The sequence below is a fragment of the Podarcis filfolensis genome (assembly GCF_964270895.1).
Source record: "Podarcis filfolensis genome assembly, chromosome: 12".
In the NCBI taxonomy this organism is placed as follows: Eukaryota; Metazoa; Chordata; class Lepidosauria; order Squamata; family Lacertidae; genus Podarcis; species Podarcis filfolensis.
In genome coordinates this window covers 27,375,076-27,390,916 of record NC_139614.1, presented here as the reverse complement: position 1 = coordinate 27,390,916, position 15,841 = coordinate 27,375,076, and the positions used below count along the sequence as shown (strand labels likewise).

At 39.3% G+C, this 15,841-nt stretch overlaps 1 protein-coding gene across 6 annotated transcripts in view; it reads right to left on the bottom strand.

Moving 5' to 3' along the window:
* Positions 1–15,841, bottom strand: part of DGKB (diacylglycerol kinase beta) — a 248,765-nt gene that overhangs the window by 189,009 nt on the left and 43,915 nt on the right. For all 6 annotated transcript variants that reach the window (XM_083578600.1, XM_083578602.1, XM_083578599.1 and 3 more), the window contains 6 exons: positions 11,413–11,489; positions 10,363–10,383; positions 6,445–6,598; positions 3,635–3,772; positions 1,095–1,144; positions 81–155 (listed from right to left, as the gene is read on the bottom strand). In XM_083578600.1, coding sequence (XP_083434726.1) covers positions 81–155; positions 1,095–1,144; positions 3,635–3,772; positions 6,445–6,598; positions 10,363–10,383; positions 11,413–11,489 — 515 coding nt within the window. The remainder of the gene's footprint in view (positions 1–80; positions 156–1,094; positions 1,145–3,634; positions 3,773–6,444; positions 6,599–10,362; positions 10,384–11,412; positions 11,490–15,841) is intronic.

Sequence of the window (15,841 nt, the reverse complement as noted above, 5' to 3'; positions counted from 1 at the left end):
TAACCTTAAATCAAATTATTCAAAACAGTCCTTAGATACTTTCATTATTAATTAAATCATTGACCTGAAGAAATGCTTACTGGACTGAGTTCAGTGACATCCCATTCAAGATATTCTGCAACGTGCATCATCTGAGCAATAATGTTTTCCAGTTCCTAGGCATGAAAGCAAGATACATGATCCTTGTTAAACATACTTACAAAAATGCTTGTTAATTTATGCATATTTCTCCTTGAATTTAATGAAGTTAACTGAATTGTTTTAACACAAACTAAACAGGTATTTTAAAATTTAATTGACAATGTTTTTGTTTTTGTTTTGGTAAAACAAGTATTAAACATTAATTCATCTTGCTGAAATAACATAATAACATTTTAGAATTTTCGTACTGGAACATGACTGAAAGCAGAAAGGGACTACAGAATCAAGCAGGGTTGGCAAGAATTGATGGTACCACACAGAAAGATCCATTTCTTGTTTAAAAGCCAGTTCCACAGATCTAAGCATATATGGGGTGAGGTAATCCTTCAAGTAAACTAGTTTCAAGCTGTTGAGAGCTTTATATACCAACAGTAACATCATGTACTGTTGCTCTCAGGAAAAACTGTGCAAATAAACATGGCTGTCTCTGTGGAGTCATGGAGGCAAATAATTATTTTTTTTCTGCACAACTACATACAACTTAAGTGCTTCATTCCAACCTGCCACTTGAAAACTTTTTTTTTATAAAAAATGTTTATTTTCTTGCCTTGCTTATACAAATCCCTGTTTCATTTACATGGATTTCTTACACTGGCTTAAATCTAAAAGGTATTGTTTAGCAAGTGGAAAGAACTTCCTCACAAAGCAGTGGTTTTGTGAGATCACTTTGGTGATTTGTTCAGCGAAACTTAGTTCCCACTGACATCAGTTATGACTCAACAAGTGCAAACAGCTTAGTCGGGAACAGCTTATTTGGGATCAAACTCTACAGCTGCAATTTTGATGAAGCTATCTGTTGTGTATTTAACACAAACACCTGCAAATTCTTACAAATTTTCTGTTTCTGTCACATTACAACATTAACAAATGCTGCTATTAATTAATAAAATTACCGAGCTATCCAGGAAACCATTGCCATCTGTGTCATACAAGCGAAACATAACTAAGGAGAAAGAAAATATTAAAACCATTATGTAAGAAAGCAATGAGCTCATATTTTTAATTTACGTCATCAATAGACCAGAACCCTACACAGAATTAAGCTATACTAAAACCAATGGAAGAATTTACCATCCTCCCACATACTGCCATCATTTGCAGTATGCAAATGTGAAGGGAGCTGTAGTTCAATACACCTGAATGATCATAGTTTCCACAGCCTGACTTAAGGTTTCACCTGAATCAACCTATCATCTTTTTCTGAATGAGGGCAACCACATATATTTTAACTCAGTTTTCAGCAATATTTAAATATTTAATATTTTTAAAGCAAGAATCTATAATGAAACAGCAAATGCCCAACCGGGGAAATATTCACTAGAAGTGTCAATTCCCTTCCCCACCCTATGCCCTCCCCTTGAAAAACCAGATGTGATCAATCATTGCAATCACCTATCATATGTAAGTTGGAGACTTGTACGCATCTTACTTCCCCTCATAGCTTATTTCTTTTTTTAAAAAAATAATCATATTTTTGTACAGAAAATGAATTTATATGCATCACATGTGAACTGGGTAATTTACAGGTATAGCCAATATCCACGTTCCTTGTAGCGTCATCACATGGCTTCATGGGCCAGTTGTATCTGAGAGTGCTTAGCACACACGTTCTTTGAGTTCCATAAATCTATAACCAGGCAACAGCTTGGGGTCCATGTGTGCAGAAGGAAAGCAGTTTCTGTGAACCAGTCTTAGGCCTGGTTTGCATTCTATGTTAAAACCCTAGTAAAGTAAAGTAAAATGAAGTAAACATTGGCTTAACATGCACAGGTGCTTTGCTTCTCTCCCACTCCTAGTGGGCCACACAGGCAGCCACAAACAAACAAGTCAGAAGCAGCATAAGGCAAAAACAAACCTTGGCTTGCCACTCATGTTATATTTGGAGAGAAGCAAACCAGCAGCCTAGGTTCGGACAACACCACAAGCCAAACTTTGGTTTGTTCTTCCCCTGCGTGACACAGGCAATGTGTCAGGTGGGAGGAGGCAAGAACTCATGCACATTAAACCACAGTTTATTTTAAACTGTAGTCTAACAGGGCATGCAAACCAGGCCTTAGAAATCCATCCATCCATCTCTCATTCATGTACATGCACACCACACATTTTAATGAAATATAACAGAAAGGATCACACTAAGAACACAATACAGTTAGATCCATATGAATGAAATCTTCAGAAAATAAACTGCTTCACATGACATCCTTAGGCAAGTTATGTACTTTACAAACAGAACAAGAGTGTGTGTGGGGGGGGTGACTCTTATCTCTCAGCTTGCAGTGAACCTGAATCTCCAGCAGATAGAGCCTACTGTCTACAATTTCACAGCAAATGTTATTAACAACCCATACTGCTACCAAGTGCATCAAAGACCTGAAAACATTCAAGATCTTGGGTTTTTTAATGAAAGGAGTGCAATTCAGTCAATATTACACACTTTTAACTCTTACTGGTTTTTAAAGGAGGAGAAGGTCAGGACCCCAAAAGGCTTAACTAGATAGACTAAATGTTTTGGTCCACAGATTTGCATAATGGGTTTATTTTGTTGGTACGGCAACCTCTCTCTTTGAGTTGCTTTTTACATTTAAATAACATCATGAGCTCAGCCGTACTTGCAGTCTAATGGAACAAAGATCCATCTTTGGGTTCCAACTGAGTTTGGATCATTTCCATTCTACAGGTAGCAAATCCATAAAACATCATCTGGAAAACAAACTGCTTCAACAACCACTGATAATGGGTGATATCCAACAAGTTGTAATCAGAGGAGATTCATTGAAACCAATGGATTTAAGTCAACTGATTTAAATGGGTCTACTATGAATATGACCTGCATTGGATATTGCCCAGGTCAGGCCCTTGCCTCTCAGAGCTTTTCTACAAAATGAGCTGAAATCAGTTTTATTAATCCCACATATTTTAAGTATGTTAATTGTCAAAATCTGAAAAATCAGCTGATGCAGGGTTTGTGAAAATGTATCATGTCATTTCATGTTAAAGTTGGTCACATTGATGAGTATGGGCCAGGATCAAATACTGATGTTACATTTTTTTATAAAGTGGGAAATTTGTGACATTCTGGCAATTGAATTTTCATAATTGATTGAATTCAATTAACTTTTACTCTGAGTAGACCCACTGAAATGGGTCCAATGGGTGTACTCTGAGTAAAACCCCTCTATTTACAAATGATGATCCAAATAAATAGGTACACACTTGAGTTTATAAAACCTAAGAAAGTAAGTTGAAAGCAAAGCTTCAGAAAATCAATTTATATATATGGGTCAATAAGCCTTGAATGGAGATTGTAACAAATTGTCAAACATCTTTTACACCTCAAATTTGCAACAATTAGATACAACTGCCATTGGTTAACTGAGTTTTAAAAAACAACAACACAAAACCAGCATGGATATACTTTACGTATACTACATACATTCTAGTTTGTCTTCAGGTCTTCCTCTTTCAAGAAGGGAAAGATAACAAACAATATCTTTCAACTGGATAACCTCTGGTATGTGCAAAGTGGAGGGTGGTGGGCGAGATGGTGTCATGCTTTTAGTAATTCGCAAACCTGAAATAATATTCATATTTTTTATTTTAAGAAAATGCTTACCAATAAAACAGAACTTTTAAAAAATGACTTCCCACATTTGATTTCCTGCTCAGAAAAACTTATTTCTCCCTGTAGCACCTGTGAAACCTGTTACCATTTTTTGTACCAATGATGGGCAAAACCTAGAGTGGAGAACCACTGCCTCCTTGGGACAGATCCTGTCTCTGGAGGGGCCCTGTCTATCCTCCTTCACCCCCACTACCCAACTGAGCTTCCAGGGAGTGGTAGATTAGCATTTCCATTAGAAGGAAGGAAAATAGCAACAGAGCAATCTTTTCAGTAGCTGCTTTTCTTTCTTGTTGGACACTGAGAAAGTGGCAGAAGAGTGGAGGGAGGTTGGAGGGAGGATAAAGTTCAGCTAGGATAATAAAAAGGGAGTACAATGAATGCGGTATTCTATGTTCTGCTATTCCCACCAGTTTTTCAGATACAAATGTGAGGAAGAGAATAGCAGCTGTCCCAAACACCAAAGATGCCTTATCTCCTTAGCCTGGTGGAAAGCATCAGTTGAAAGCAACCTGCCATTAAACTCCTAAGAAGGGACAGGAACAGTTCTGGAAGGCAGGGTTAAGTGCAAGTGTAGAAGGAGGGAGAGGAGAGTCAGAAAGACCCCAGTCCATCGATACAATGATAAACAGTCATTACTTCTCCCAAAGAATCCTGGGAACTGGTTTGTTAAGGGCGCTGAGAGCTGTTAGAAGGCTGGGTTTCCCCATTATAAAAACTGCAAACTAGAGCTTTTCACCATGCTCATAAGCATCTCTCTCTCCCTCTCTCTCTCCCTCCCTCTCTCTCTCTCTCTCTCTCTCTGTTTCACACACACACACACACACACACACGAGAGAGAGAGAGAGAGAGAGAGAGAGAGAGAGAGAGAGAGAGTTTTGTTTAACACCCAGCTTAATGAGGAATTTCAACGAATCAAAAGGTTTCTCACTTCTTTTGTTAGGTGTCCAAATGTTTTTAATTAACGGTACTATGCTACTGGTTCTTTGCTCCTCAGGTTAACTGTGAATATTTGCACCTTCATGTAAACTTACCTGCCGTTTTTTTTTAAAACAGCATAGTATAATTTGAATGTGCAACTTTTGTCTTTGAAGGCAATTTGGGCACAAAAAGCCCTCTTAGAACACACCATTTATTTGCTTAGTGCAAGGAACAAAACCTAGTACATACTAATTAACAGCAATCCCCCGAACAGCACATTATCCAAACAAAAACAAGACAATTAAAGTCCTTGTACAAGCCACGGCAGTAACACAAATACAATCTGGTCCCAGTAATTTCAATGGGCATTGAGTGTTGGAGGGGGGGGGAGCCTAAATAAGAACTAAGTGGTATACTGAAGCACCCCCAGTCCTTGTGCTTCAATAGAAAATACAGAGGCCTACTATCCATGTAACTTTTGGTACTTAATGAATATCGTTGTGAATTTCTGTGGGGCCAGATTTGCCTAAATTCCTGGGTGCCAGATTCACCCCATAATACCTGGATGTAGTAAATGTCAGATCTAATCAAGTTCTGATTAAACGTTGCTAAACACAGAACCCCTGCTGGATTTAGTTATGCTAACAAGCCAAGCCAACTTGTCAGTGCCAGCTGGATGGCCCATTAGCTGGAAAGGCCAGTGGTGGCCCATCAAGGTAACCATTAGAGGGCAAGAATGCCAGGCAAGGGGGAGTGGGGCCCATTCTTTCCTGTGTGCTAGTGGGCAGATGCAAAGCACAGGTTTAGCATTTCAGCTTTGAACTATGTAGGCCGCGGGGAGGCCCCTAGTGTTGGTTAGTAGGGAGGAAGAGGAGGTGGAGGGGGCAGAACTCCATGTGAACTGGGGAAGACAGACTGGAACGAAGAGACACAGAGGATGGCTTTTTACTGCCCTTTGAATCCAATGCTGCCCTCAAGAGGGGAGCCAGACCCTCCCAGAATGTGAATGCTCTGCAATCCCGCCAGCTAGGGTCAGATTGTATATATGTCTAAATAAAACCCATATGTCATAAAGACATCACAGTCTCCGCTGTGCCTCATTGTCCCCAAAGGGAACACAGACCCTGGTAAGCATGCGGGCAACCTCTGGAATCTCGCAACACTCATGGAGATTGGGGAAGCGTGTAAAAATATTAAGGGAGTAGGTGAATAAAACACTGGGAAGCACCTATGAAACTTGGACCTAAGATTGTCCACTGAGCATCTCGGGGGTCAAACTACATGTCCTGGTTCCGCTGAAAACATTGCTTTGAGAAGAGTGGTTTGGATTGGAGAATCAGCTGGGGGTATTAACCATTCCCCTGTCAAATTGTTGCCCGAACAATGGCTTTTCCTCCTACAACATTTTCAAACATGTATTTGTTAAAGACTACATTCAGTACGGCTAACTCCAGCAAAGCTCCTGGCGTGACCCTTTATCCCTCTCTGCCCAAACTGAAATTGTGACTGCTGTTTTTCTTCCTCTCCCACTAGCTGAAGGCTGAGTCATCCCTAAAAGATGTGAGTCACTAAGGAGTATTAAAGCCTTTTCATTAAATCCTCGATCAGGTGGCACGTTAACTAAAACTATGATGATAGGTCCAGTGATAACAATAACAAAGACCGCCAAGCACCACATTTTATCTATCTATTTATTTACTTACCTCCTGGAAGGAGCGGGGGCTTATTCTTTACCATAGGACTACTATAAGGGATTTTGCTGCCAAATGAGGTAAATAGGTGCTCACAAAATTCTTCTGGGAGGTCAGCCTCCAGGAAAGTCTTCATAAATAACTTGAATCCTTCTAAGTCAATTGTCTGTAGAAGAAGACAGGGAATTATCTATACCTGAGTATTTTAGGATGAAACGTAATGTTTTGTTTTGAAAGGTGGCACATAAATTTCTAAAAATATATAAAGATCATTGCAGGCACAAGGCCTCTATCACACATGGGATGTGCACACATTTGACCATTTTTCAACTGACACTGAATTCAATCAATCAATCAATCAATCAATCAATCTTTATTATGGTCCAGAGACCCAACAAATCATTACAAATCAATACACAATTCATACAGCCTACCTCCAGGTTAAGCAAGCATTTTGTTTAGAATATAGGGCTCATTTGTTCTTGCAACCACCGATAAAAACTTTGCCACTGCTAACGTTCTAGCATTTGTCCGGTCTTCCAGTAGGAACCTGACATAGTGAGCCTCTGATTTTCCCGGGAAAGGTACCAGCAAGGGTATCAGTTCAGTATAGTATAGTATCAGTTCAGCTTGCTCATATTTTGCACAATGCAACAAAATATGTTTTATGGAATCAATGTCTTGAGCACACAAGCAAAGTCTGTCCTGGTAGGGAACTCCTCTCAACCTGCCAGACACTGAATTCTATATTTCTTTTATACTTATTGACCCAGTTTGTATGTCACAGCAAACCAGACAATGATTCACAGTGAACACACCTATCTGAGCTGTCTGTTTCCTCCACATACTAGTGAGGACAAGACAAACCATGATCCCTGGCCTTAGTGTTATGTCTAAACCAGAGATAATACTTGTTTTACTCCAGCACCCTTCAATGCAGGAATCACAACTAAAGCATCCATGACAGATGGTCATATGTTTAAAAACTTCCAATGAAGGAGAGTCCACAACCTCTCAAGGGAGTCTGTTCCACTGTCAAACAGTTCTTACTGAAAGAAAGCTCTTCCTGATGTTTAATCAGAATCTCCTTTCTTGTAACTAGAATCCATTGGGTTGAGTCCTACTATCTGGAGCAGGAGAAAACAAGCTTGCTTCATTTCCGATGTGACAGCCCTTTAGATATTTGATGATTATCAGCACATCTCCTCTCAGTCTCCTCTTTTCCAGGCTAAACATACCCAGCTCCCTCAACTGTTCCTTCTAAGGCTTGGTTTCCAGACCCTTGATCATCTTGGTTGCCTTCCTCTGCACATATTCCAGTTCGTCAATATCCTTCTTAAATTGTGGTGCTCAGAACTGGAAACAATATTCCACGTGTGGTCTGAGCAAGGCAAAATAGAGTGGTATCATTACTTCTCTTGCTCTGGACACTATACTTTGGCTGATGCAGCCTAGGATAGCATTAGCTTTTTTTGCTATTGCAAATGGTAAAAGGTAAAGGACCCCTGGACGGTTAAGTCCAGTCAAAGGCGACTACGGGGTTGCGGCGCTCATCTCGCTTTCAGGCCAAGGGAGCTGGCGTTTGTCCACAGACAGCTTTCTGGGTCATGTTGCCAGCATGACTAAACCGCTTCTGGTGCAAAGGAACACCATGACGGAAACCAGAGTGCATGGAAACACCGTTTACCTTCCCGCCAAAGCAGTACCTATTTATCTACTTGCACTGGTGTGCTTTCGAACTGCTAGGTTGGCAGGAGCTGGGACAGAGCAACAGGAGCTTACTTCGTTGTGTGGATTCGAACCATCAACCTTCTGATCAGCAAGCCCAAGAGGCTCAATAGTTCAGACCACTGCACCACCTGCATCACTGTTGACTCACACAACCCAATGACAAGCATGTAATTCTGGACACACACACCCCACCCGTCCAGCAATAGTCAAACTCTTAACTGTCTATGGATCAACACTGTTGATGCTGATTTTTGTGTGTGTAGCAGGAGGAAAGAGGGAAACTTATTAAGTACTGATGCTAAAGGTGCAGCACTTCTCCGTCACATAAATTTCATCCTTGGTCTTCTAAATGACAATATTAGAAAATAGCAATCTGTTTTACATACTTTTAGATTAAGACTGCAAGTTCTTCTAGTCCAGTAAGGAGCAACTTCTTATTTGTATGAAGGCAAAGAATGCAGTACACAACACCAGAATACAAAACTAATGAAAAGGCAGACTCTGCATCTGTGATGTCTTGTAAGAAATATCCTAAGAGTAGTTTTAATGGGAGAGGTAAGCTTATTCATTTTTACAGCTGGTGGTCAAGAATATTCATCCACTTTATTATGTCCCTGCGTCACCAAGCTTGTGGGAACCATGTGAGGTAAGAATTATTAGTCCGCACTGTCCTCTAAACACATCCGCACACTCCTGCTCTGTGTGTCATAGCAAACACACTAAAAATAAATTGCAATATCTATATGCAAACAGCTACAAATAATGGGATACCTCTTTTCCCTAATTGCAAGGGAAAGCAAGCAAGATGCCTTTGCCCTACATAGTCCGACAAATGCACAGCCACCATAATCATAAATGAAAGCAGTATGAGAAGAGAGGGGTGGTGAATCATACTGAAATCATTTACGACACCCATAACCAAAAATCATGTCTGGCATAATTTAGAGAATATTATTAAGCATGTCAATAAGAGCAATACATGCACAATGACTTTCAGGCTGCACAATATATTTTGTTGCAGCATCCTTATAAAGTTCCTTTAAACATGCGCCTACTCCGTCCAAGAGGCTGATGACTAGTAGGTATACAAATAGAAAGGACATAGTTCCTCATTCTCGAGGTGTACAATGTGAAAATAGCCAAAGGAGGTTCAAAAACATGCAGTTAGAAAGAAATATATTTCTATTGCTCTAACTTAGTCTATTCTTTCCCACGCTCTTAGGTGGAATCTACACACATATAAAAAACGCTGTGAAAATGCTTTTTTGAAGAAAAAAATAGTTTCGAAAAATACATTGAATTTTGCATAGCTCACTGTCACCATCTAGTGTCACATTTGTATATTTCACTTTACAACACATTTGAAAAGTTTTATTTGCAGCTGTGTAACTGAGTCCTTACTCCTAAAAATAGGACCACAAAAAAGGAGCCAATCTATCTCACTATCAAGAGACCTTTCTAAATTAAGGGGTCATTATGAACAAGGGTGTTCACAGGTGAGGACTTTGACAAAAGCAAGTCAGACACACCAGCTTTAAGCCACAGTTTTACAAAATATGGACCAAGACAATGAACCACTAGTCTCTAGTTCCAACAATATCTGTAAGACCCAGTGTCATGAATTAAGCTCCTCCCGCTATTCTGTGACTGGAGTTTATAAGGGTAATTAGGCAACTAGATAATGCATTTCATGCAAATTCTGAAAATCTGATTGTTCATATACATAATGCTCTATGCATCTCTTTTGGAAAATAAATAACATACAATCCACTCCTGATCTCCATGAGTATTCCAATGTACACAGAATGCTACTTTAAGAACAGGCTTACTTACTCCATATAATACTGGAGCTGTTCTGTACATACCACAAGGATGCAATCTTAACAGGAAAGTTTATGTATACAACAGCACAATGGAGACCCTGCTTTTGCAGGGTCCAGCAAAACATGTGTGTCTTCACCTTTCACAGAAAACAGTGGCAATAAAGTCTATTCATGAGTTTCCCAACAAACTACGGTGGGGTTGGGATGTGGGGGTGGAACAGTATGAAAGTCAATAGTCTACATTTTCTGTAACTGTATTATTTTTGCAGAGGTGCATGCAACTAGAAAAAAGTATCAAGAGTTCTGCAAAGCTCCATAAAATCAGTAACATGCCAGATACATTATAAACAAACAAAAAACCACCAACGTTGCTTACTTGTTTAAGAATATCTTGTTTCTGGGGTGCATGAAAGAAAAGAAAAATATATAAATAATAGTAATACAGTCCAGCAATTCTGAATTTCTTTTCTTTAAAAAACAGCATTTTCAGCTGAAAGTCATTTTACAACTAGGAAGATCAGAAAGTAATAATGTGGTAAGTGATAATAAGTCTCTTTATATGTAGTTAGTAATAAGCACAAAGAAATTGCTCTAGAACAAACTAACAAATGGTATAAACTTTGGATAGTCCCTTTTTTGGCCCTGTAGCAATGTCACTTCATTTGCATATGAATTAGCACACCAGGAAGGCACAAGTTACCATGTCTGGTGTGGGTCTGGAAAATCGCTAATGTTGCAGGGGTACGATTGAAGGGTCCAGCTGAAACAAGACCCCATATGGGTAAGTTTTGATTGCTTGTTTCCACCATTTTTAATGTAGGTGTGCAAGGAACTGCTATATTTGTACTGAATGTTCCCAGTGAACAGGCTACCTTTAATGATCTAATTACACCCAATTCTGCCCAATTTCTCTCACTTGACAAAGGTGAATCTCTCTCTATGGTTCTAAAGGGGATTCAGCAGCATGTCACACTCACCATTACAACCATCCATTGATTTCATTCCCATTTTACAGGTAAGGAATTGAATGGAATATTGCACCCATGACCACAATCAGGATATGGCTCAAAACTGCCACACAGCCACATTTAGGTTCTGGATGCAAGACACCACCTGCCTATAAGTTATATGCATGTGGGCTCGCTGCATGGTCTTGCCAAAATCATGGGCACAGAATCCACATAGGTTTATTCAGTTCACAAAGCAAAAACCATGCATGGAGGGTGGAGACCACCAGCCAAAACCCCAACTGCAGCTCTTTGCACAGAGCTGTTGATTTGCCAGAGTCCAACTTTATATCAACTGGAGCACAAAGTGTCAGGCAACTTTAAAAATTGAAAAAAGAGCAGAAAACGTAGAATGCAAAACATTAATTTCAATCAACTAGTGCAAATATCTAAAAGTTAGAAAAGACAGACAAAGTTACCCCTTCAGGATTGTACTTTGCTAGCACACCATTACCATGGAATTCTTCCAAAACATCCTTAATTTTCTTTGTAGAATCTGCAATGACGGATGACATCAATTTATTCATCTTGTACAAAACAAGGAATAAAAAGTACAGTATATTTAAATCAGTCATCCACCCCAAAACCAAAGCCTGTTTTCAACAAATAGTCAAAATTTCAATCCAAATAAACAGAAGGAAGACCAACAGAATGGCAGAAGATTAGATAAACATTAATGAATAACAACACATGCATAGGCTGAATTATAAACATTAATGCTTCTCCCAGCAGTTATTTAAAGGTTACTTATTACTGCCTAAATCATACTACTACAATACTATGCACAATATAAAGTGAGTACCAACAGAATGATATCCAAGGATTCCCAGACAATATTGAAGCAAAATTCTTTTAATTCCTTGAGAAAAAAATAGGTTTTTCTTAGAACAGCCAGAAAAAAAATAGCAGTTTTTAGTCCCATCCTTCATCAGAGATGTCTGCTAGAAAAGCAAGGACAGGAGGCATGAGGATCACAAGGAGCCTAACATTATGACCCTATAGGAAACTTTTAAGATTTCAGAACCACAAATGAGGAATAGCAAGCTTAGAAGAACAAGAGGTCAATGAGTTTATAATCTAAAAAGAAGAGCAATATATAATTACTAATAGGTGGTGGAAAATGTAAACTGGAACATAAAATTCATGAGCTACATGAAAATGTAAGTTGGATCAAAGAAGTCTTCAGAAGAATTGTTTGGAACAGATTTTGTAAATATTTGGTGACAATGCCCTAGAATCACAATACTGTACTAGAAGACAGATATTTTCGTGACTTACAATATTTCTCAGTTATCTGCTTCATGGTGTTCTAGTGTTTATACTTGTACACAAATTGCAACAGCTGGTGTTTTAATTATTAGTTTTTTAATTATTAGTTTCAATGCTTAGTTGTTTAGACGTGTTAGCATTTTATACTCAAAGGCCAGTGGCTGATGCAAATGGCAGCCATAGCAAAAGCAGTTCAGACGGAGACTGTGGTGCTGGAGAAGAAAAGGGGGTGAACATTTTCTCTCTGTTCCATTTTCTCCATGAAAGTTGCACATGCAGAGTGCTGCTACTTGCCGTGTTAGGGGAAAGTTGCACACAGCATGCATGTCAAAGTGCCAGGTAGGGGTTTTTGTGTGTCTTACATGTGTGAAAGAAATTGATCAGGGTCAGCCTTCTCCAGCCCGCTATCCTCCAGATGTTATAGATTACAACTCCCATTAGCCTCAACCAGCACGGCTGTTGTTATAGTCGAAAATACACGAAGGCCACCAGGTTGGGGAAGGCTTGTTTAAACTAAAAATGAACTCCATTCTTGATTCAGTATACAGAACCATGAAGTCTCCTAACCTAAATAAACACTCCCTTATCAATGGTACCTTACAAATCTAGAACTGGTTTGCAAAACATGGACACCGTAAGTCTGCATGATGCATTGGAATTTAAATAAATTATGCTATCTAGCTGTCAAATGCAATGGATGTCCAGAAGGATGCAAATGTACACACAATGCCTGATTTTACCTTCCTTGCACTTCATAGGCTGTTGCTTCAGAGGACTTCACAACTTTTGGGGGACATACCAGAAGGCGCCTAATATTACAAATTGCTTTGCATTCTGTTGATGTAAACATCACAAATTTACTGAGTGGCAGTACAAGTTTCAGAAAATCAGGGATTGTGACAATTTAAGTATTAATTACAGTGGTACCTCGGGTTAGGAGGTCCTTTCTTAACCTGACACTGTTCTTAACCTGAGGTACCACTTTAGCTAATGGGGCCTCCCGCTGCTGCCGTGCGATTTCTGTTCTCATCCTGAAGCAAAGTTCTTAACCTGAGATACTATTTCTGGGTTAGCGGAGTCTGTAACCTGAAGTGTCTGTAACTTGCGGTACCACTGTATCCATAAAACAAGAACAAAAATCAAGTAGCTTTTAATTTACTCCCTTCTTATATAATCTATATCCTGTTTCCAAACCTATGGGGTTTTGTGAGGGCATAACGTTTGTTTTTATTTTTTTGACAGGTTTGCAATCTAATTTTCCAATATTATTTTCAAAGTGATTTATGCTGCAATCCTAACCTCCCCCACCCCTTCCGTGCCCTTTATCTGGGAGTAAGCCTCAATGAATTCAAGAGGACTTACTTCTGAGTAGACACAGTTGGGATTGTGCTGTGATGTATGTGCTGGTACTTTCTGGATGTACAGAAAAAGCAAGTGCCCATCAAAATATGCCCCCACCCCAGTGCACAAAAAGCAACAAGTTCTCTTTAAGAGCAAAGAGTTGCCACTGCTATGGCTTCAATTTATTGAATTAAGAATCAGAATTCTAATCCCTCCCACACCAAGTGGAACTCTAAAATACCGAAGGAAATGGAGAAATAAGAATTCTTTCAGTTAATGGCTGCATTTACAAGCAGCTCCCTCACTTAATTAACAAGAGTGGGGATGGAGAGGTTAGCAAAAAATTGCAAAATGAACCTCAAACCTTCCTAATACAAGACATAAAAAAATGAAAGTTTTTTCCTCTGCTGTAAACTAGTCTGTCTATTGCATTTTCTGAAAGCAGAGTTTTTATTATGTACTTTCATTTATGTGTATGCCTTGCGAAAATGTCTACACAGCAAACTGGATAGATGCAAGGTATAAAAAGTGCTAACCCAAAGTGAGAGGATGTGGGCTGATTTATATCAGTTGCATCTCAGAAATGTCTTATATTATACAAAAAGAATTAACAGGCTGCTTGCAATAAACAAATAGCGCTGGCTTCATATATCTTTCCTTGTTTCCGAGGGTAATTAATATGCTGCAACCACAATGGTTAGATCAGAATGAAGTGTGATATCAAATTTGTTAGGAGAGAGGGAGAAAAATAGATTCAAAAATTTCCAGTGAGAAAGAGCTAAAAGGTTTTGCATATACTGTACCTAGAATACGTCATTCAGTCACTTTAATAGCAGTTTCTTTTCAATTTACATTAGCTGGGCTTGAACTGAATTTCAAGTCTGGATCAAATTTTGCCCAGTGTTCTGAACAAAATGTCAAAGAGCCAACTTTATCCTAGTCAAACCAAATTTTAGAAACAGAACACTTTAAAAAAAAAAAAAGAAAGAAAAAGAAAGCTATCAAGACGATTCTGGGATTCTAGGTTGTACCCCAAAATTGGTTTCCTTGAAATGAAGAGGGCAGGTTTATGGCATTTCTATGATGTAAGGTTTTATTTACATATGCATGGAGGCTGAACATAAGATAGAAATTTGCAACATTAAAACCCCAGCAGATCCTGTTCTCCCATTAGGTTTCTAGGAAGCTACAGTACCAATGCCGTAGCACTAAATTGTCACAAAGAACAAACATCTTTATTTTTTCCCCCAAGACTGCCATTCTATTCCCATTCTCTCTCTCTCTCTCTCTCTCTCTCTCTCTCTCTCTCTCTCTCTCTCTCACACACACACACATACACACACACACACACACACCAATGATATGATCTCTAGCCACAGGTTTCTAACCAGCAGACTTGCAGGACTCTATTTTCAGCAGTCTCTCTCTCAACAAAGAAAATCTACTCCAGATTTTCTTTCCTTCTGCTTCAGATTAAGCTGCAAAGCCTCTGGATACACAGTCATCTAGCCTCTGGCCATACTTACTTGCCAGAGTACAAAATATCCTGGCCCCTAGTATGCTAGCTGGTGGTTTTATTGAAAACTTTAAAGAGGCAGCAGAGAGATTGTAGAAAATTTAAGATTTCTTTTTATCTCGCCTTGGAAAAGCACAAAGGTATGAATGCATGAGCTACTCTATATATCGTTTTCAGACTGAGCACATAGCCTCTTGAGCTCAAGGAGGGCCAATCATCACTGGATCAGGGCCACTTGCAGTGAACCAACGACCTAACTGAAATGTAGGCACGGAAAACAGATCTGAGCCTCTATCATCAGTTTTTAGAGGCCTTTCATTAATTGATACCGAGTTTTGGAAGAGTTCCCAGAAATGGGAACCTTTCTGCATTCAAGAGTCTATCGTCAAGGCAGAATATATATATAAACACAGTTGTACCTTGGAAGTCGAACGGAATCAGTTCCAGAAGTCTGTTCAACTTCCAAAATGTTCAGAAACCAAAGTGTGGCTTCTGATTGGCTGCAGGAAGTTCCTGCAGCCAATCAGAAGCCGCAGAAGCCCCGTCGGACGTTCGGCTTCCAAAAATAGTTCGCAAACCGGAACAGTCACTTCTGGGTTTGCGGCATTTGGGAACCAAAACATTCGAGAACTAAGCTGTTCGAAAACCAAGTACAAACAGACACACACAGACACACACACAACTGAATAATTTCTCTATATGTTTACTTACATATGTTTACT